Source organism: Equus przewalskii, chromosome 15 (genome assembly GCF_037783145.1).
Source record: "Equus przewalskii isolate Varuska chromosome 15, EquPr2, whole genome shotgun sequence".
Taxonomy (NCBI): Eukaryota; Metazoa; Chordata; class Mammalia; order Perissodactyla; family Equidae; genus Equus; species Equus przewalskii.
In genome coordinates, this window is record NC_091845.1 from 41,360,198 (window position 1) to 41,379,456 (window position 19,259).

Consider the following 19,259-nt stretch of genomic DNA (forward strand, 5'->3'; position numbering starts at 1 on the left):
TGCTAAACCTCTCTGAACCTCAGGCAGGAACCACAGTGAATGGGGTGCCAGAGTAGGAGGGTACTGGGTATACCTTGCAGACTCGGTCGGGCAGCAGGGGCAGTGAGCTTGGTCGCACCAGCAATGCCAACAGCACCTCAAGGTTCCCCAGCTCCAGCAGGAAGAGAGCCAAAGACTCCTGTACTGATGAGGCCTGCAGCAGTGCCAGCAGCAGGTCCAGTGTGCCCACCACCTGGGGATACAAAGTCTCACACTGGGTGCCCCCCAGCCGAATGTGGCCCACACTCCACCCCTCATCCTCACCAACCTCCAGCCTACCTGGCCATCATCACCTGCAGCTGCCAGAAAGCTCAGCACAACCTGCATGTCATCAGTAGAGGAGCTCCGTGCCAGGAACTCCCGTGCCAGGCCCAGGAGTGAAGTCTGCACCGTGCGCAGGTCGTCGGCCGCTAGGGGGCGCTCCCGCTGTGGGCTGGGCCAGTCCCAGCAGACAAACCCACCAGGGACCAGGAGAACACAGGGCCACAGAGGAGAACGCAGCAGGGGAGAGAAAGGGAGAGTGGGCAAGTGAGCTAGGACTGAACCCCATCCCCGAGGCCAGAGGCAGCTGTGTCAACCCCGCTGCCCATCTGCCCCCATCAGCCTTACCTGTAGTGGGTGCGCAGGGCATCAAGGATGAACTGGACCCCATATTTCTTCCGCAGCTTCTGTCTATGCTCACGGACTATGCTAGACACGTACTGGATGTGGCCTGGGTGGGCATCAGGGCTCAGGCCACCAGGCTGAACTGGACCCCTTCTGATCCTCCAGGACAGGGCCATGCCCCTGCCAGACCCTCCCAGGGGAGGGTCATGTTCCCCCCAGATGCCCCAGGGCAGATATGTCCCCTCAGATCACCCAGAACCTCCACCACCACCCTGCCTGGCAGTGTCCCCTCACCCAAGTCCCCATACCTACCAAGGCGCACAGCAAAGTCGCTGAGGGTCCAGAGGTGAAAGTTGAAGAGCAAATGCTGGTAGAGCAGGTAGAGGAGGGACCCACTGCCCTCAGCTGCCACCTGCTCCATCAGCATCTGAGTGGACATGAGCACATTCATGTCCATGGCCCAGCTGGGGACCTGGGGTAGGAGGAGCTGGGGTGAGACTTCAGCCCCTGCTGCCTGCTCTTGAGCCTCCCAGCTTCCACCCTGCTCTGCACAGGCAGATGGACACAAGCCTCCTGCTGGCTCAAAACCCTCTGGTGGCTCTCTGCTGTCTCTGAAGTGCAAGCTCCCCAGCCTGCTCCATAGGTCCCCTGCTCCAGCCTGTGCTGGTGCTTCCCCCAGACCCTCTCAGCTAAACCCTGCCCAGCCTTTCAAGGCCCCACTCAAATACCACCTCTCCCAGGAGGCTCTCCCTGACTGATGCCATCAGGTTCCCCTTCTTGATCCCCCCACCTGGTCCCTTTGGTCAGACAGAGCAGCCCCTCCCCTCCTGCCCCACCTTGCGCAGGAGGGCCCCGATGATGGCAGGCCCTTGGCACTGCACCAGGCTCTCCTGGTTCACAGCATGGCCCTGCAGGAAGTTCCGCAGCATCAGCAGAAAGGCAGCCACAGCGTTCCTCTCCATTCGCTCCTCTACCGGCCACCAGGAAGGGGATAGAGGTATGTCAAGGGCCTGCCTGCCAGTGGTCACAGAGACCTCAAGCACTCCAGCCCCACTGTCATGCTAAGATTTCCTCCCCCACCACCCCAGGCACCAGAGACACTTACCTGAGGACTTGCCCAGTGGGAGAAGTAGGCCTTGGGTGTTGTGGCCAGAGGTCAGTTCCAGCCCCACAAGGTCATGTGTTTCAGCTGGACCTGCCTCAGCATCTTGGGGCTGTGCAGCCACTCGCTCCAGCAGGGGCAGCAGGGCACCCATGCCTCCCACACAGTTCACTACATCCTGGGGGTAGGAGGGCCAGCTGTGAGAGGGCAGCTCCCAGCTGCTTCCTGCCCCACTCCACCCCAGCAGGCCCTCCAGTCTGGGAACCTGGGTTCAGGGAAGTTTTGCTCTCTTGAGGGGGTCTCCTAAAGGCCTCCCAGGGTACACTGCCACTCCCCAGCCCACTCTGTACACACATGTGCCTATGCTCACACTTCCTGCACACAATGCCCACACGTGCACACACACCTTCACGTCCCAGGTCTCCACTCTGTGGCCCGTCAGGCGGCCATCCAGCCCATGGCCAGGGGACAGGTCCAGACAGATATTGTTCTTGCAGGCCTGGGAACACGGGGTGAGCAGGCAGCAAAGGTCAGTTGGAGGGGGCAGCAGAGTGTGGGAGCCAGGGGGCGGTAGCAGGGTTGAGCCAACTGCCCACCCCCACCCCCAAATACCTGAGGTGAGTAATGGAGGAGCAGCTTGGTGCCAAGGTCATGCAGATCACCCTCGGGCTTGAAGGGTGCCGTCTCATTGGGCCCTGGAGGGTGGGCAGGGGGCTTCAGACCCACCTGGGCTTCTGGCCAAACCCCATCCAGAGCCTGCCTCTTCTCTGCCTGATCAGAGAACAGACCCCCTCCTTCCCCTTGGACCCCTAGTTTCTGGCCTAGGGACTTTATAAGTCCCAACCACCTGGCTCTGGGGACAATGGGGTAGGGGCTGGGGCAGGGCAGGGTGGACAGTGCTGCATACCCAGGTTGCACAGGACCCGCAGGGCCGCTGCCTGCAAGGCTTCATGGAAGATGGCCACGGCCCCCAGCTCGCCCTCCAGGGACGTGGGGCTGCCCCACCGAGTGTCCTGTGTACCTGCAAGGGTGGAGCTGATGCTGCCCTCCTGCAGGGGGGCCACCAGCCCGGACCCCCAGCCAAGCCCTGTGGTGACTGGGACTGACTGGGAGCGAGTGAGGGAGGGGTGAGTGTGAGCCAGGGCAGCGGGGACTGGTGGCGCAGGCAACCCCGTGGTGGTGGTCGTTGTGCGGTGCCCAGCAGAGCCGATACAGCAGGAGGAGAAAGGCTGTGGGGCCAGGGTTGGGGGAGTGGTCAGGTCACAGCAAAGCCTGGGGTTCCACCTATAACCAGTTCCTCACAGTGACCCCACGGCTGCAAAGACCCCAGAGGCTGAAGTATGAGGCCTCTGGGAGTAGGGGGGTACAGGGGCTGCAGGCCCCACCCTGTCCAAGTCCCCCCAGCTACCCAAGACCTCCCCAAACCCTGCCTGGCACACCTCACTGAGGGAGGGGCAGCGAAGGGGTGCCGTCTTGACCAGATGTCCATCTTTGTAGACATGGACCAGGTTCTGGCTGAAGGGTCGGCGTCCAGGCACATGGACGATGGCCACGCAGTGCTAGAATAGAAGCTACAACATCAGGCCGTATTTTGGGACTTGGTGTCCCCTCCACCCCCCTGGGCCATATGAGGATGGAGGCTCACCCAGACAGAGTCGACAAAGGACACTTCAGGCAAGCTCACGGTCAAGTACTCCTTCCGGGTGCACACAGCTACCACCAGGGTCCCGGCTGCCGTGAAGAAGGCCTCAAACCCTGAGCCGCTGCTGGTGAAGAAGCTGGGGACAGGCCAAGCCAGTTATGCCTGCTGGTCCTCCTGCTCACCCTGGCACTGTGCCCTAGTCCCTAGCAGTCACCCACCTGTACAGCTGCTTTCGCTGGGGTGGCCGAGTGGGGGCTGGGGCAGGGGCTATAGCCGTGGGGTGCAGACAGAGCCAGGCGTGGAAGGTGAAGCCAGGTCCTGGCCATCGCTGCACAGGGGGTACCATAATACCCGCCATGCTGGGAGTGAGGTCAAAGTAGCGTAGGGCTCGTGCAGGGCCATGGTGTCGGGCCATGCCTGATAATGCACGAATGATGGCGCCTGCATGTCGGGCATTCTCGGCCTCAGCTCCATTGGGCCCTGAGTCCAGCCCTGGTGGGGGGCGCAGCAGATGACGCAGCTCCAAGGGCCTTAGTGACACACGGCCCAATGCTTGCAGTAGTGCCAGCAGCTGCTCCTGGCAGCGGGCCCCCAGCGCTACCCCTGTGCTGAGCGTCTCCAACAGGCAACCCACCAGACCTGCCTGCACACACGTGGCACGGCTGGCAGGGCAGCTGTCACAGAGCCACCAGAGGCGTTGTGCTAAGAAGAGCCGCAGCTCAGCTGTGGGCAGTGCTGGCAGCCACTGCATCAGCATCAGCACCGGCTGCTCATTGCGTATTGGTGGTGGTGGACATATGCTGTGGTCACCCTCCACGGCCTGTGGGTGGAGAGAATGTGACAGTTCCAGGCAACTAGCATGGAACAGGCCACCCTGCCAACAGCAGGACTTCCAGTCTCAGTTTACTTGCCTAGAGCATGAGAAAGCAACATGCGCTACACCATCCTGCTCACAAGTTGTGTCTGAGGCCCAGGAAAGTTAGAGGTGCATGGATGACTGGCACTACTAACAACAGTCTTGCAGCACCGTTAACCCCCCAAACCTTGGCCTTTGGTCTGGGTTGGCCTAAACCCCAACTGCATGTTTCCAAGATGATCCTGGTGCTTGCTAGTGTACACCAGCTTCCAGGGCCCCATACAACCCAGAATCCTCACCTCAGTGACACTGACACATGGTCAGGCCATGGGTCACACTACGTACCGGTCACAGTCAACAAAGTCCCCCAAGGTGGACAGCTCACCTCCTATGGTAGCCCTGACCCAAGTCTGGGCTGCCCTTGGGACCCTGACCCCAAGCCCCTGCCCTCACCATGTTGAGCAGCTCTTGTAACAGCCGATGGGTGGGGGGACCGTGGCTCTGCAGAACCTCGTGTAGGTGAGGGTAGCCAATGCGCTCCTTAAACACCTCCTGTGCAAGGTCGTGTGGTGAAGAAGTGAGCATGTATGTGGGCCCCAGGGCAAATTCACACCCTACGGAAACCCTGGAGGAGGCATCATCTTTCAGGGCTCCCTCGCCTGGCTCTGCCTCTGGGTCACAGGGCTAGCAGGGGCAGGGGGCTGTGGAGGAATGTGGGGCTGTGGGTCACCTGAGAAGGCTACAGGCGGTGGTCAGCCCTCAAGTATCCTTCCCCCATTCTGCCCTGACCCAGGATATCCAGCTCCCAGGACTGACTGAAGACTATGCCCGCCCAGTGGGCTGAGCTGCACCCCAGAGGACAGGATGGTCGCCTCCCCAGCTCACTTGCTCTAACAGCCACCAACCAGGCCAGTTTTGGGGACATGTGGTCAATTTAACTCCCACTCCACACCCTACTGCAGCCAGACTACAGTGTCCTCACCTTGGCCGAGGGGGAGCTGCTCATGATGCAGGTCAGCACCCTGACAACGTGGACTGCAATGGCATCTGTGTCCTGGTCCAGTACCTTGGGGTGGGGAGGGGTAGTCAGGAGAGGCAGGTGCCAGGGTGTTGCAGCTGGCAGCACCCTGCAGTAAAAGGGGTGCAGGGCCAGAAGCAGGTGCCCCAAGACAGGCAGCCGATCTGGCTGGGGGTCCCAGGAGGGTGGCAAACCTGTCTGGACACCAGGCCCTCTACTCCTTGACTGAATTGCTGTGACCCTCACCCTGACCTTCTAGGGCCCTCTCTGAGCAGCTTGACAAGACCCACTCTGACAAAGAGGCCAGGGAAGAAACCAAGGCTGGGAAGGGCCTCACTGGGACAGATCAATAGTGGACCCTCTTGCCACACTCCTCTGCCCCCGACTGTCTGGTGGACTTATGGGCCTCAGTCCCCACCCAAGCTAGACACACACATGCAGGCAGGCCAGCGAGTGCCCCATCACCCATGATGATTGACAAAGGGTTGGGGAATTTAGGGACAATCAATCAAAGAATGTTAGAACCAGAAGAACCTTCGAGACCTTTGAGACCGACCCTGCCCCTTGCCCCTAGATCCAGCTGGGGACACTGAGGCTCACCCTGCCTGAACCCGATAGCCAGAGGCATGCTGCTCACTTGCCCAGCCCCACCCTGAGGGGTTGAGGGGTCAGGAGGGCTTGGAGAGTTTGTCAGCAGGTACTAGGCCATATTTTGGCTCCATGGGACCCTAGATCTCAGCTCTGCCTGACTCCCCAAGTGACCTCAGGCAACCTTCTTCCTCTCTCCAGGCCTCAGTTTCCTCATCTGTAAAAACTAGGGGTCTCACCTGCCTTGCCTGCCTTGTAGACGAACGGACATGCAGGCTCTCAGAAAACAGCCAAGTGCAATAGACACATGCGGCTGCCTCATGAAGACAAAGCCAGATGGGCTCTGGGGGTTGGAGCCCAGGTGTTGAGCCACCAGAGAGAGGGTGCCCCATGCGGAGACCCTAAATGACACCCTGCCGCCTCCTACAGCCCCCATGCAAGGTGAGGCAGGGAGCACATCATGAAGGGATGAGGGGATGGGGGACTCCCAGTGACCTGCTTAGGGCAGGTCCAAGGATCCATGGAAAGAAGTGGCCCCGTGTGGGGGCCCTCCAGTGAGTGACTACAGCCAAATCCCTGAGTATCTGGGCTTCTGTTTCCCCTTCTCTGAAATGGGGTTGGGTGGGTGGTTGAGTTTCGAAGGTTCCTGCCAGCTTGGCACAGCCAAACCCCAGCTCCCAGTACTAATAGCAGGCAGGGCACAGATCACTCCTGCCCCATTCCCTAGGATGGGGATCTGGAAGGTGGGTGAGATAGCATGGAGGACCCAGCCCCATGACTGGGCCACACCAGGCCTTACACATATCTGCTCATATCTCCTGCATAGTGCAAGAAGGGCTCAAAGAGGGAGCCCCAAGGGATGGGTGCCCAGGGAGGTAGGTGCCTGAGCCTCAGCCCCAGGGTGGTACCTTCTGGACATCGGGCTCGGTCAGTAACCGGGTAGCCAGGTCACTGTCCCCCTCAGGGGGCGCCCGGGCCTGCAGGTACAGCTGTGGGGAAGGGGGAGGGCACAAGGTAGAGGAGGCAGAGGAGAGAGAAGAGGAGGAAGATGGGGGAGGGGCAGGGTTAGAGCAGGACCTGGAGCAGCTGCCAGGGCTCTGCCCCAGAGAGAAGGATGCACCCTGAGCCCCAGGCCGAGTGCCCCACCAGGCACTAGGGGAAGAGTAGGGGAGCTGAGCCGCCCATACTCTGCTCAGAGGGACAGAGTCAGGGGTGGATAAGTGGGCAGGAGTAGGTACTGCATCCAAAACAGCTGAGCCCTCCTGCCCTTGGACTTGGGACTGGGGTATGGGGAAACAAGGGGCCACGACAGCTCCCATCCTTCTACAACACACCCCTCCTGTGGGGTACAGAGCCATCCTGAGCCCCAGAACCTCCCACTGAACTACAGGCCATCCCACCAGCCATGAGCCCTTAGCCCAGCCTAGCCCAAGTTTACTCAGCAGCATCTTGGCACCCACAGGTGGTTCCCCCAGCCTCTGGGTTCCAGGTTCTCCACCCCCAGCCTGGGCCCCACCCACCTTACTGTTCTGGATGAGGCGAGTAAGGTGTTCAAAGCAATTGTTGCTGAGGAAGGTGGCCTGCAGCACTGGCCGGTCTTCACACGCCAGCATCATGGGGATGGCATCTGTGGAGAGGTCAAGGGTCAGCCCCACCCAATCCCCTCCCTGCAACACCTCTGGTCAGCATTAAACCTTCTTCCCCATGCTGCCCAGCCCAGCCTTTCCATTTTCACTTTGGCCTTCCCCTGTTAGTGCCACCTCCCCAAGAGCCTGGGAGCCCATACCCACCGAGCATGCTGACCCTTAGGGTGATGAGGCCCTCTTCAGGTCCAGAGCTAGGTCCAGCTGGCCAGTCGGCATTAAGGACGCGGAAGTAGCCCTCAAGCAGGGCTCGGAGCTCTGGTCCACGGGGCGGTGTGCGGCTGGCATGCAGGATGTGTACTGCACCCACCAGTGCCTTCAGTGCCAGTGGCACTAGGCGGGGGTCCTGGGCTGGCCCATGGCCCCAGCCCCGCACCACACCCAACAGGCCCTGCACAGAGCCAGCACTCACAGCCATCTGCCCATTTTCCTGCAGGTGTGGGCAGAGATGGGCAATGGACAAAGGGCTCACCCAGGAGAGAGGCCCTGAGATGTCCACCCTCTGGGCCACAGGCTCCTCCCAGCCTACCTTCCCTCCTGCAAGGACGGCACCAAAGAGGTGGATGAGACGCAACAGCAGCTTGGGAGGCAAGCGATCTGCATCCTGCAAGCTCTCTGGATAGTGTAGGGTGGGCAGGACAGGACAATGTCACCTAGCTTGCAGGGCTGTGGATCCAGGAGACTACACAGAGGTGTGTGCCATGGGGTAGGGGTGGGGTGCTGGGCCAAGGAATGTGGCTGGGAGGCCCAATCTGAGGGAGAAGACCTGGTTCTGAGCTAGGGGGTCTAAATGTCATAGCTCTATGCTAGGGGTCTGAGGAAGACACAGCTCTTCTTTGGGGAGCTTGAAAGGGACGTGGCCCTACCCTGAGAGCCTAGCCAGGTCCCCAGATCCTTACTCCTCAGGACTGGGGACCCCAGAGTGAGCACACATCCCCCACCCTGCTTCCCCATGGCAACCCAGGGTTTAGTTTCTCAGATGCAAATCTCCTGGTCCCTCTGCCCTGTGACGGTTGGAGCTTCCCGTGACCTGCTCTGGGGACCCTGCTATATCTACCATACGGATGCCCCCCACCCCCACCCACCACCCCGCTGGGGACTTCTAGGGGCTTTCACAGCTTCTTATGTGGGAGGCCCACGTGGCCCTGCTCCAGCAAAGCTGGCCAGGATGCCAGGCCAGACTGAAACCCAGAGAGCAGAAAGGACCAGCCGTGGGTCACATGGGTGTTGGGGTGGGGAGCAAGAGCAAGGCTGGCTTGATTCAGGTGGGATGGGGTGGGAGGCCTCCCAGGGGACAGGGCTTTGGAGGTGAGGCCTGAGCATGCAGCTGGCCTGTGAAGGGAGAGGAAAGAGCATGGCAAAGACCCAGAGGTGGGATGGATAACTAACTACATTCTAGGAGTGAGAGGACAGGACCATGGCTGGGGAGCAGCGAGTGAGTGGGGCTGGGAAGGAAGGCTGTGGGGAGGAACAGGATTTGATCCTGAGGGTGTCAGGCCACCATCAAGGGATTTACAGTAGCAGGCACAAAATCCAGTGTGTTTTAAGCAGAGTACTCAGATTGTGGGCGAATGGAGGCAGACAGCTCCCCAGGGGTGTCTCCCCTCTTAGAATGGCTGCCCCAAATCCAGACCCAGGCCTGCAGCTCCATGGGGCATCCCAGAGACACTGAGATACTCTCTATCCCAATAGGCCATGCCTTCCCAAGCCCGGTCTACCCTCATCCAGGCAGCATCCCACCCCCAGCCTATCTAAAGTCCTGGCCAGTCTCCCTCCAGTGAGAGGAAAGAGGGCACCAAGGAGAAGAGGGTCCCCAGAGAGAACAGGTGGCCAGAGATGCCCTGGAGGTCAGCTCTTCCAGGACTGAGGGAGCAGGAAGTGGAGACACCTAGTGTGGACATTATCTTAAGGAGGGCTGGAGGCAGGGTGGAAGCTACGGGACAAAGGGATTGGACCAGGGGGTGTTAAGATGGTCCAGATCAGAGCGGGGTACAAGTGGCTGGGGGGACCCGGGAGGTCGGTGGGAAGGGGGAAGGGAAATCGACCCCTTCACCTGATGGGAAGCTTTCGCTCCAGCCCAGAAAAGAAATTATTCATTTTGTCCAGAAGTGCCCTTTCTCTCCTCTCTGCCCCTGAACTCCTACTCGCCTTTGGAGGCCCCCTGAAATTCCCGTGGTTCTCCCAGCCCTGCGGGCAGCCACCACTGAGCGGGTCCTGTCCAGCGTATAGGATGGGGAACTGCAGGAAGGGGCTCAGGTTTAGGGGCGGGACCAGGTGGGGCCAAGTAGGCAGGGGCGGGGCCTGACCTCGGAAGAAGTCGCTGAATTCACAGGGCAAAGTGGCTGGCGGGAACTTGTATTTGCTCTTCTCCTTGGAGCTGATGACTTCCCTGGGGGGTGGGGGTGGGGTGAGGCCAGGCACTTCACCCCTCCTGGGTCATCCTCCCCTCACCAGCCTGCGCATAGGCCCCCTCCCGCCTCGGCATCTTTGCCATAGCGGCCACCCCATCCTCTCCCCAGCCTCCTCTGGGTCTTCTGCCTGTGCGCTGGCTCTCACCCGCTGTGCTGGCGCCGCCAGGTCTGGTAGGGGTCAAAGAGGCCTTCACAGAGGAGGAGGGCATGCAGGGCAACGTTCTCCAGCTGAGGCCCACGGCCCTCCTGTGGTGATGGGGGTCCTTTCAGCTGTAGGTGGGCGGAGAGGGTGGAGGGGGGTTAGTTGGGGCATGGCTACCCACTTCTGCCCCCCCAGGGTGGAGCCCACCTCACCTCAGCTGCCAAGCGGGTCAGCAATGCCAGCACCCGGGGCACCAGCACCGGGCCCCAGCCTGCCTCTACATTCTCCAGGTTCCTGGGGAGTGAATGATGGGAGAGGTCACAGCAATAGGCCAGCCCTGCCTCTGGCCCACAGTTCCATGCGCCCACCCTGGGGAGGATACCAGGGACTCACCTGCAGAGAATGATGAAGAGCTTGAGCAGCAGCAGGGCCTGCTCCAGGTCCCCCTTGTCCAGCTGCTCAGCCAACACATGCAGTGCATCCAGCGGGAGCAGTGGCACCTCTGCACCTGCCTCCTCTGGCCTGCAGGGAGGGGCGGGCGTCACTGGGGCGCCGAGGACCCCTCAGTCTCCCTACCCTGTCCCTGCTTTCCATGTAGCTCCAGCCTCACCTGCGTGGCTCCAGAGAGGATAGTGAGATGCTCTTCTCGAAGGCACTCACAAAGGCCGTCAGCCACTGCTGCAGGTAGCCCAGGTCCTTCTGCAGGCAAAGGAGTACAGAGGAACAGTGAGGGAGCACAGAAGGGGTGCAGTGGACAGGGGAGGGACAAGGGAATGTAGACAGTCGTGGAGAGTGAATGGAGGTGGACATGCGGTGGGCAGGGATTGGAGGCAGAGCAGCGGGGGTGGAGAAAGGGAGTGAGGGATGGATGGAGGAGGAGGGAGGACAGGAAGTTGGAAGGTCAGCATCAGAGGATTGCCATATGTATTGACCACTCTCCCAGGCCCCTCACCTGCTTTTCTCAGCCTCCTAGTCTCTGCTCCCGCCTCCTTAACCCTTGGGGACTCAGGCAGGCCTAACATAGCCAGGGGAGGGGCTTAACACTCCTGGGGTGTGGTGTGGCCCACACTGGTGCTGGGGCTGAAGGTCTCCCACCCACTAGCCACCCCTGACCCAAAGCCTTGGGCTAGGCTCTGGCTTGCCACCTTCTCCCAGCTCAGCAGCCACTACATCCAGGAAACTTTCCTTGACTATGGACCCCAGGATGCACGTGCACCATCGGCCAGGCCGACTTGCACATCCCCCTCATGTATAGGCAGAATGCCCTATCTTGCCCTGGGAGCCTCCACCCACCCAGGCTGGTTACCTGGACCCCAGGTCCCAGAGCTGGTTCCATGGGCAAGAGGGGCAGTGGCTGAGTCTGGGCGCCACAAGGGAAACTTTGGTGTGAACGGGAAATGTCCCCTCCCGCCCCGGCAGGGGCAGGAAGCGCAAAGTCACGGTGGGGGAGGGGGACCGCTTCCTCCCGGCAGACCGCAGGGATGTGGGGGGGCCTGGGGCACCCAGGGCCCAGCAAGAGAAGCTGTGAGGGACTCAGCCCAGCACTGGGGGTGGGCCCAGGAGTGCCAAGGGGCAGGGTCACACTGCCCTGGGTGGGGCTTGTAGATCAGAGACTAGTTTTATAGGCAGGGTGTCAGGGAGCCTGGAGACAGAGCAGGCCTATCTAGAAACAGGTTCTGATCCTGGCTGCTAGAGTGCCCTTCATTCAGGGCACCCACCACTTCCTGATGTGGGTCTAAGGCCTCAGGCCCAGGGGACAATGTGGAGGACTCATCCATAACTTTGCCCTGCCCCCATCCCAAGTCCTAGCCTCCTGACCTGGCCCTGCTGGTCTCTGCTCCAGGGACACAGCTGAGCAAGTCCTAGCCTAGGCACAATCTGCCCTAACCTGTAAGCCCCTCCCAGGGCATGGAGTAGGTGGTAGCCTGGACCTGAGCTCCTCGTTCCATCCCAACTCCCTCCCTCCATGCTGGCCCCATCTGCAATTCCCACCCCACCCAGTTGAGCCCAGAAGGCAACTTTCTTTCCCAGGGGCAGAGGGCTAGAGCAGGGACTAGACTGGAGAAGGATGAACGGGCAAGGGACACATCTCAGGCAGCACCCAGGAGCCCGAGGCTGCTCCCCAGGGCCATGGACCTCAATTCAAGGACTTCCAGAACTACATTTGGATGGATGGCTAATTTTTGCCATCTTCAGGTCCCAGACCACAAGGCCAGGACTGAATGGGCCCCAGAGAAGGGGGCCAAACCCCAGCAAACTGGGCCAAGCCCAAAAGAAACCTAGGCAGAGCAGTCCTCCACCCTTTGGTCGGGCACCTTTCTCAAGCATCTTGTCACAGATCTGAGGCCCAGGCAACTCAGAGGGGCTGGGACCACCAAGCTGCAGGCCCACACCACTGCAACTTTTTGTCTGTGTTTCCTTTGGTGACCTCCCTACCCTCTGCCGCTGACAGCCTCCCTGCTCACCTACCTCTGTCCACACCTTTCCTCTCCACCAACCAGCAGGGACACCAAAATGCCCAACCCTGAAACACCAGGCCAGGGCTCTTGGACCATTTCTTCTGAACTCTTCCCACTGCAGATGGGGAAATGCGGGGGGCCCCACAGGGGATGCCTCATCCACTGCCACAGCTTCAGCTGCACCTTTGAGGATGCTGAAAGCCAGACCTTTGTTCTAGGCCAGGACCACTCATGGTTGGCAGCCAGACAGCCCAACCTGACCACATGACCCCACAGATCCCTGTCTACCTTCAAAATTGTCCCAACACCATCATCCCCTCTTCTACCCCCAAACCACCCCCACTCAAGCCACAGTCATCTCTCACCCCAAATGTGAGTCCTTTTTGCCCACTGCAGCTCTGTTGAGCACCTGAAAGCCCAAATTTGACCATGTCCCCCACCCTGACCTGAGGATGAAGGCTCAAATGCCAAGCCTGGCATTCCAGGCCCCTAGGCCAACCAGGAGCTGCTTCTCCAGCCTCTCTGCTCCTCCCCACCTGTGATTCACATCCTCTGTCCAGGCCTCTGCCCACCTCATGCCCCACTGCCCTCTGTGACTTGGGCTTTTGGTACTTAAGCAGGAACCTCCCACCCTCCTCACGGCTGTCACCTGGGTGGCCCCCCTCAAACTCTGCATGCTCCTTCGTTCCGTCCCTAGAACCACACCCTCAGTCTGTCCAGTCCTGCAAACTTCCAGCAGGTCCAGCTGGGCTGGGTTCAGGACTAAGGCAGTGAAGGTAGCCTTCGTGGGCTCTGCAGGGGGCGTGAGGGGTCTCTAAGCACAGATGGGGGGAGGGGTAAGCTGCCTGTCCTGCCTCTGTGGCTCTCACCTCTTCTCCCTGGGAGGCCTCAATCCGCCTCTGACCTGGGCCCCATGGCTTGAGGCTGCAGTGATCGGAGGTAGCGGCGTCCCTGCAGGGGCTGGGGCCAGGAGGCAGAGCAGGGCAGGGGCCCAAAAGCACGGTGGCAGTGCTGCATGCAGAGGGGTGCAGAGCCAGGGAGAGGTGGCTGTGGAGCTTGGACTCCCACACTCCTCTCAGAGGCTCTGCCTCAGCTACTCCTCCCTCCCTTTCCAGCTCTGGGCAGGAGCACTGGGCAAGGCCAGCCCAGTCCCCACCTCAACCTGACTGGGCCAGGGTCCCAACCCCGCTCCTCACCTGAAGGCAGATGAGGAGCAGCCACACACTCCTCCCCAGGGCCCTGGGGCCCAGGGGAAAGTGGTGCTAAGGCCCTGTGGTAGGGCAGAAAGCTAGTCCCTAGGAGGAGGGGGTCTCATAGTCACCTCTGTTGGAAACCCAATCTATGCCCAACCAGCCCTGAGGGCACTCAGGGCTGGGCAAGAGGGGCTCCCAAGCACTGGTTAGGCCCAAATAGTCCATGGGTGGGCATGGAACTGCCACTTCTCCAGAACTCTGAGGTAACCCGGGAGGGCTGAGGGCAGGCAGCTGTGGCGTGGATGGGTGGATGGGGCTGTCTGCCAGGGGGACAGGGACCACTGAACTTCTGACACTACACTATGTCTCAGGGCCGAGACCTTGCCTCAAACCCCCCATCCCCACTCTATCACCACCTCACTGGGGCTTTACAACAGGGAAGCACATAAAGATTCTGTAAACAGCACTGGGTACCTAGTGCATCTCAAGTAGACATCCTTTACCACCGCTGTCTGATCAGCCAGTCATCCACCCTATCACGAGCTTTAAGGCAAGTCCACAGCCTCCCCTCACATCTGAAGTCCTGCATGGCTGGTGCCCACCTCATCTCCAGCCTTGGCACCCCATAGCCACTGGATGCCCAGCCCAAGGGCATTACTCACTGTCCCCACCCCTACAGGTCTGCATGTGCTCTGCTCTCCATGCTTCCTCTGCCTAAAGGCTCTCCAGAGCCAGCATCTTTTCCAAGACCCACCCCTGCCTGATGCTTCAGTGGTTGGGGTTACCAAACTGAATCAGTGGTTGAGGCCATGGGTTCTGGAGTCCAGACCTGGTTCTCACACTTGGTAGCTTGTTTCTTAACATTAATCTCTTTGCGCTTCAGCTGCCTCTTTAAAACCATCCCTCTGCTTAACGGGTAAAGGCTCTTTAACCGCACCCACTAGAATGTGGTAAGGTGAGTGGGAGCTCCACCCCCAAATCCAGGGGTTCTGCCTTCCAAAGCCCCTGGCATTCTAGGGCAATGTTCCCTAGAATCTTCTCCCCACCCACTTCCATGAGTGACAGATGAGTGGCAGACCTTGGCTTACTGGCAGAACCAAGGTCTCATGGGCCATTCCCCAGTTGGCTGTCCCAGGCAGGTAGAATGGAAGTATGTTGATGGGTCCCACATTGGAGCTAGGAGCAGAGTAGGGAGAGACCATCAGAGCTCCATAGGGGGTGACTCTTCCCAGTCAGAGCTGCCAGGGTGGTAGTGAGCACCCCATCTCTGGTGACAGGCAAGCAGAAATGGGACAGGGTGCAGTGGGGTCTGATCAGGATGACCTCTTTCAGGCCTGGGGGTCTCCCTATTCAGCATCAGGAAGGCAATGGCAATGTCAAGCCAGAGGTGGCTTCTGGCTATACCAGGAGAACTGGAGGTCAGACTTGGAGGACCTCAGGCTAAAGAATGAAGCAGAAAGATGGGGACTTTGCCAGTGGCAAGGACAACTGAGCATAGTTGTCTGAGTGCCCAGGTGGCTGGGCGAGTCTCTTCCACCTTACCTGGGAATGGAGTCTTGAAAGGGGTGGACCTTCTGATCTCCATAACACCCCCTAGGGCTTAACCCTCCCCTTGTCCTATCACTATGGAAACTGAGAATTTCCTTCCAGGGTCCCCATAGTAACTGACCCTGTTTCCATGGGGACCCCACACTTCCACATCAGCTCCCCCGTTGCCATAGCAACTCCAGGGATTACCAGCCCCTCCCCCAACCCTGGCTTCTGTGCTACTCTCCCCATCACCTCAGTCCTGCCCTCTTCAGTTGCCTTAGTAATGAAGGCAGGGAGGAAAAAACCCTGGTTGCCCCTCTGAGGTACGGAGGGGGGCTAAGCACCAAGGAGGCTATTCTTCCTTCCTTTTTCCCATTTCAAGAGGGTAAACTGAGGCACAGGAAGAAATATGACCCAGCTAAGGTCCCAGAGGGAGCAGGGGGACTGACCAGGTTTCCATGAGGCAATAGAGCTCATCAGTCAGGGGTGAGGGACCAGGGATGGGTGGGCAGAGCAAGGTCAATCCCAGCTTTGACCTGACCTTCCTGGAACCCTCAGTCCTCAATGGCATAACTAGAGAGTTCAGCCTGGGTTCCCTTCTTGTAACCTGAATGTTTGTCCTGTCCTGACCTTTGTGACCCCGAGTGCCCCTCAGCTCTCATGCTCTCCAGTGCTCCCTTTCCCTGGGGGCTGTGGAGCAACACCAGTGCTCAAGGCTGAGAAGGGGCCACTCATTTGCATGTTATTTTGCATAACTTTTACACGCTGCCCAACTGCCAGCCTGCTGGGTGCTGTCGTAACCAGTCCCCTTATCCTCTCACCCGCTTCCTACGCCCTCCTCGGGGAAGCCCTGGTGGGTTGAGTGCTCTGGATATGCCCCTACCCAACCACCAGGCCTCCCTCTCACTCCTGACAACTTGCCCCTCGAATTTCCCACTGCCAACAGCTCCTGCTGTTCCTGTCCCCCAGCCGTCAGGGCCCAAACTCAGCCTCCTTTGGCGTGACTTCCCTGATTTGTCACGGCTGTGGGGCCTATCTCCTCCATCCAGCCATTCAGCTAATACTTAAGGAGCACCAATGTGTGTGAGATGTTGGGGAAACCACAACATAGCCAGCACAATGAGGGTTAAAATGGGGACGTGCCTGAGCTGAAGTTCAGCTTGGCCTGAGGGGACAGGGAGGAAGGCCTCCTCAAATCGGGGGAGAAGGCTCCACGCAGAGGAAACAGCTTGTGCAGACCCACCTGAGGCTTCCTGCCCACAGGACGAGACCTTTCCTGGGTAAAGTCACACAGGATGGAAGCTGGGCTGGAGCTCTGCCACACACTGCCCCAAACTTGTCCGACGATCTTGGTACGGCCCTGCCTTGGTTTCCCCACTAGGACTCTGAGGGGCTGAGACTGAGTGATGTCCAGGGGCACTCTGGCCTTCCTTCCTCCTTTAGTTGTCACCCACAGCCCCCTCCCCCAGGGGACTCCGTGGTCCCTAGGTGAGCAGGGCCCACAGAGGTAGGGGGTGGGCAGGTCTGTGAGGGGAAGGAAGGGCAGAAGGGGGGTTGCTCCCCAGGGCGGGGCCCAGACCACAACTGGGGAAACAGGTTTTCAGCTGATGTCAGCTCTCACTGCTGAAGGGAGGGGCGCAGGTGTTGGGGGAGGTTTCTAGCTGGGTGGCTGGCCAACTCAGGGGTCTCTGAACACCCTCTGTCAGCTCAAGCCCTTACCTTATCTTACCCCCTCCCCCAAGCACACACACAATAGGTCCCTAGCAGGGCTCAAAGTAGCGCAGCCACCACTCCCTGGGAGCCCAGCACAGAGGGGTGGGGACCGTGTTCCGGGAGGGGAGCAGGACTAAGCAGGCAGGAAGGCAGTGCTAGGAGGCTGGCGGGAGCTTCCTCTCCCTAGGCGGCCGGCCCCGCCCTGCTCCCCGGTTCACACTCACATCCTGGATTTGTTTGCCTGTCCCCAGGCTGCCCCCTGCCTGTGCAGGCTTCCAAGGCTGCAACCAGCCAGCCTGTGCCCCCTACCTGCCCTGTCAGGTGAGGAGCTGGAGAGGGAGAGGGGACTCAGCACAGATCAGCGCTAAACACCTGAGGGAATAGGGGGCTGACCATTGGCAGAGCTCAGCTAGAAAGGGCAGCGGGAGACAACCATGCTGGAGGTACAGTGGGAGACCGTACAAGACAACCTTCCCCCAGCAGCATGCCACCCAGCCTGAAGGCCCACCATTAACATCCCTCAGACTCATCACCTGGTTCAAGCCCCCCTTCTCCTGTTCACAAGTGAAGAAACTGAGGACCAAGAACCTGCCCACGGCCACAGAGGCAATCAGAGGCATGAGGGCCAGGGGTAGGTTTCCTTCCCAATCTTTTGCTCCTTCACAAGCACCAACCCTTGGAGATGGAGACAGAGAGGCTAGGCTGAGGGGACCGGATCGGGCTAGGGAAGCAGGAGCCTTCTCTAGCCTGGACCAGCCACAGTGGCTACCCCTCTGCAGAGCCCAGGCCACCCATGAGGGCAAGGCTGTGCCAAATCCACATATAGGGAAGCAGAGGCTCAGAGGTGTAGAGAGCTTGCCCTGGGTCATATCAAAGAGGGACTGTACTCCATGTACTGCCTCTTGCCAGGGGCCTGGACCTCTCCCTTATGGCCTGGATTCCAAGTCTCTGGGGCCCTAGACCCGGCCTGAGTCCTGGGAGACAGTGTGCCAGCCTCTTCACAGCGGGCCAGCTGATCTGAGCTCGAACTTCCCCCCAGTGACGAGATTGGGGCATACAATAGTCTATTGTGCCCAGGGCACACCTGAGCCAGGAGCACGATGCCAGGCAGGTGCAGGGAGAGAGGGTGGTGCTGGGTGAAGAGGAGGGGGGTGTTACCCTGGGATCCTTCCCTGCTAAGGATGCAGAAGGAAAGTGGGGGCCTGTGCGTATGAGGCAGAGTTTAGGGGACACGGAGTTCTCGGCTCTGATGCGACACCTGCATCAGAGTCACTCCCTTCACCTTTTGAGGCCACTTGAGGTAGTCTCTGAGACAGGACGGGGAGTTCAGGAAGAAAGGGCCTCCCTCCATCCCTTCTAAACATCCCTCCTAGCTCACCCCTCTACCCCTAGCCTTCTCGTCCAAGACAAATCTTTTCTTGTGGCTGGAACCCAGGTCTACCCCCGTGGGGTAGGGGGTGAGATGGGGCCGCCTCGGATCAGGGAGGGGCTCATCACTGCCGCTTCGCTGGGGGGACGGAGATCTGAGTTTACTCAAGTTGAACCGCAGTAGGGACCCTTTCCCCTTCCTGACGGGACCCCCGCCCCGCTCAGACCCGTCGGCCATGAGTACCCAACGGGGCCGCGCTTACAAGGAGGGGCAAGCCCAAATTCAAACTAAGCCTCCCTGACCCTCACGACCCGGCCAATCTCTTGTTTATTTTCCGGGCCTCAGTTTCCCCATCTGCAAAAGGGGGTAGTGCCCGGCGGTCGTGGTCCAGGCCCCTCTCCTAAGACACGACTGAGACTGCGAAGCCCCCACCCAAGAAGCTCTTGTGAGGTGCGCGCCCGCGAGGGTCATCCCCCAGGTATGGGTGCCAGAGGCACCGGCGGGCCGGGGGCACACACGTGTGTGCGGAGCCCGAGCAAGCCCGGCGCGGGCGCATCTAAGGGGCCGGGGTGGCGGGGGGCGCAGGTGCAGCAGGCGCAGGGAGCGCGGAGCTGGGGGCACGGCGGGCGCGAGGCGGGGCGGGCTCACCTGCGCGTAGTAGAGCAGCCACAACTCGTAGAGCCGCTCCGAGGCGGCCATGGCCCGGCCCGGCTCCGGCCCTGCTGCGCGCCACCTGCCGCCGCCGCCTCCTCCGCGCCGCCCTCCGGTTGCCCTCGGCCAGGCCCATGAGCGGAGGGCGTCACTCCGGGGCGGAGCGGCGCGGTACTACTGGGGGAAGTAGTACTGGCCCGCGCCCTGCTGAGGCACCCAAGTCTGCATGCTCCTCCTCCTCCCGGCCGTCCGCCGCCCGGCTTCCTGCACTTCGCTACCGCCACCGCCGCCCCGCCT

The 19,259-nt window shown here is 60.3% G+C and overlaps 1 protein-coding gene across 4 annotated transcripts in view; it reads right to left on the bottom strand.

The window, feature by feature from the left end:
• NBEAL2 (neurobeachin like 2) overlaps window positions 1–19,247 on the bottom strand; it is a 29,773-nt gene extending 10,526 nt beyond the window's left edge. Inside the window, exons 1-24 of one of the 4 annotated variants that reach the window (XM_070575466.1) lie at window positions 18,960–19,247; window positions 10,658–10,746; window positions 10,441–10,569; window positions 10,260–10,341; window positions 10,051–10,175; window positions 9,801–9,883; window positions 8,024–8,109; window positions 7,642–7,924; window positions 7,372–7,478; window positions 6,760–6,840; window positions 5,228–5,311; window positions 4,699–4,797; window positions 3,608–4,209; window positions 3,393–3,525; window positions 3,187–3,306; window positions 2,655–2,976; window positions 2,360–2,442; window positions 2,154–2,246; window positions 1,751–1,925; window positions 1,482–1,615; window positions 958–1,117; window positions 649–751; window positions 319–472; window positions 74–232 (exon numbers count right to left, since the gene is read on the bottom strand). In XM_070575466.1, the coding sequence (XP_070431567.1) occupies window positions 74–232; window positions 319–472; window positions 649–751; window positions 958–1,117; window positions 1,482–1,615; window positions 1,751–1,925; window positions 2,154–2,246; window positions 2,360–2,442; window positions 2,655–2,976; window positions 3,187–3,306; window positions 3,393–3,525; window positions 3,608–4,209; window positions 4,699–4,797; window positions 5,228–5,311; window positions 6,760–6,840; window positions 7,372–7,478; window positions 7,642–7,924; window positions 8,024–8,109; window positions 9,801–9,883; window positions 10,051–10,175; window positions 10,260–10,341; window positions 10,441–10,569; window positions 10,658–10,746; window positions 18,960–19,010 (3,537 nt within the window). In that variant the 5' untranslated portion in view covers window positions 19,011–19,247. Of the gene's footprint in view, window positions 1–73; window positions 233–318; window positions 473–648; window positions 752–957; window positions 1,118–1,481; window positions 1,616–1,750; window positions 1,926–2,153; window positions 2,247–2,359; window positions 2,443–2,654; window positions 2,977–3,186; window positions 3,307–3,392; window positions 3,526–3,607; window positions 4,210–4,698; window positions 4,798–5,227; window positions 5,312–6,759; window positions 6,841–7,371; window positions 7,479–7,641; window positions 7,925–8,023; window positions 8,110–9,800; window positions 9,884–10,050; window positions 10,176–10,259; window positions 10,342–10,440; window positions 10,570–10,657; window positions 10,747–11,353; window positions 11,422–18,959 lie in introns of those variants that run through there. The other 3 variants (XM_070575471.1, XM_070575467.1, XM_070575468.1) reach the window with 3 other exon arrangements.
• Between the last annotated feature and the right edge of the window lie 12 nt (window positions 19,248–19,259).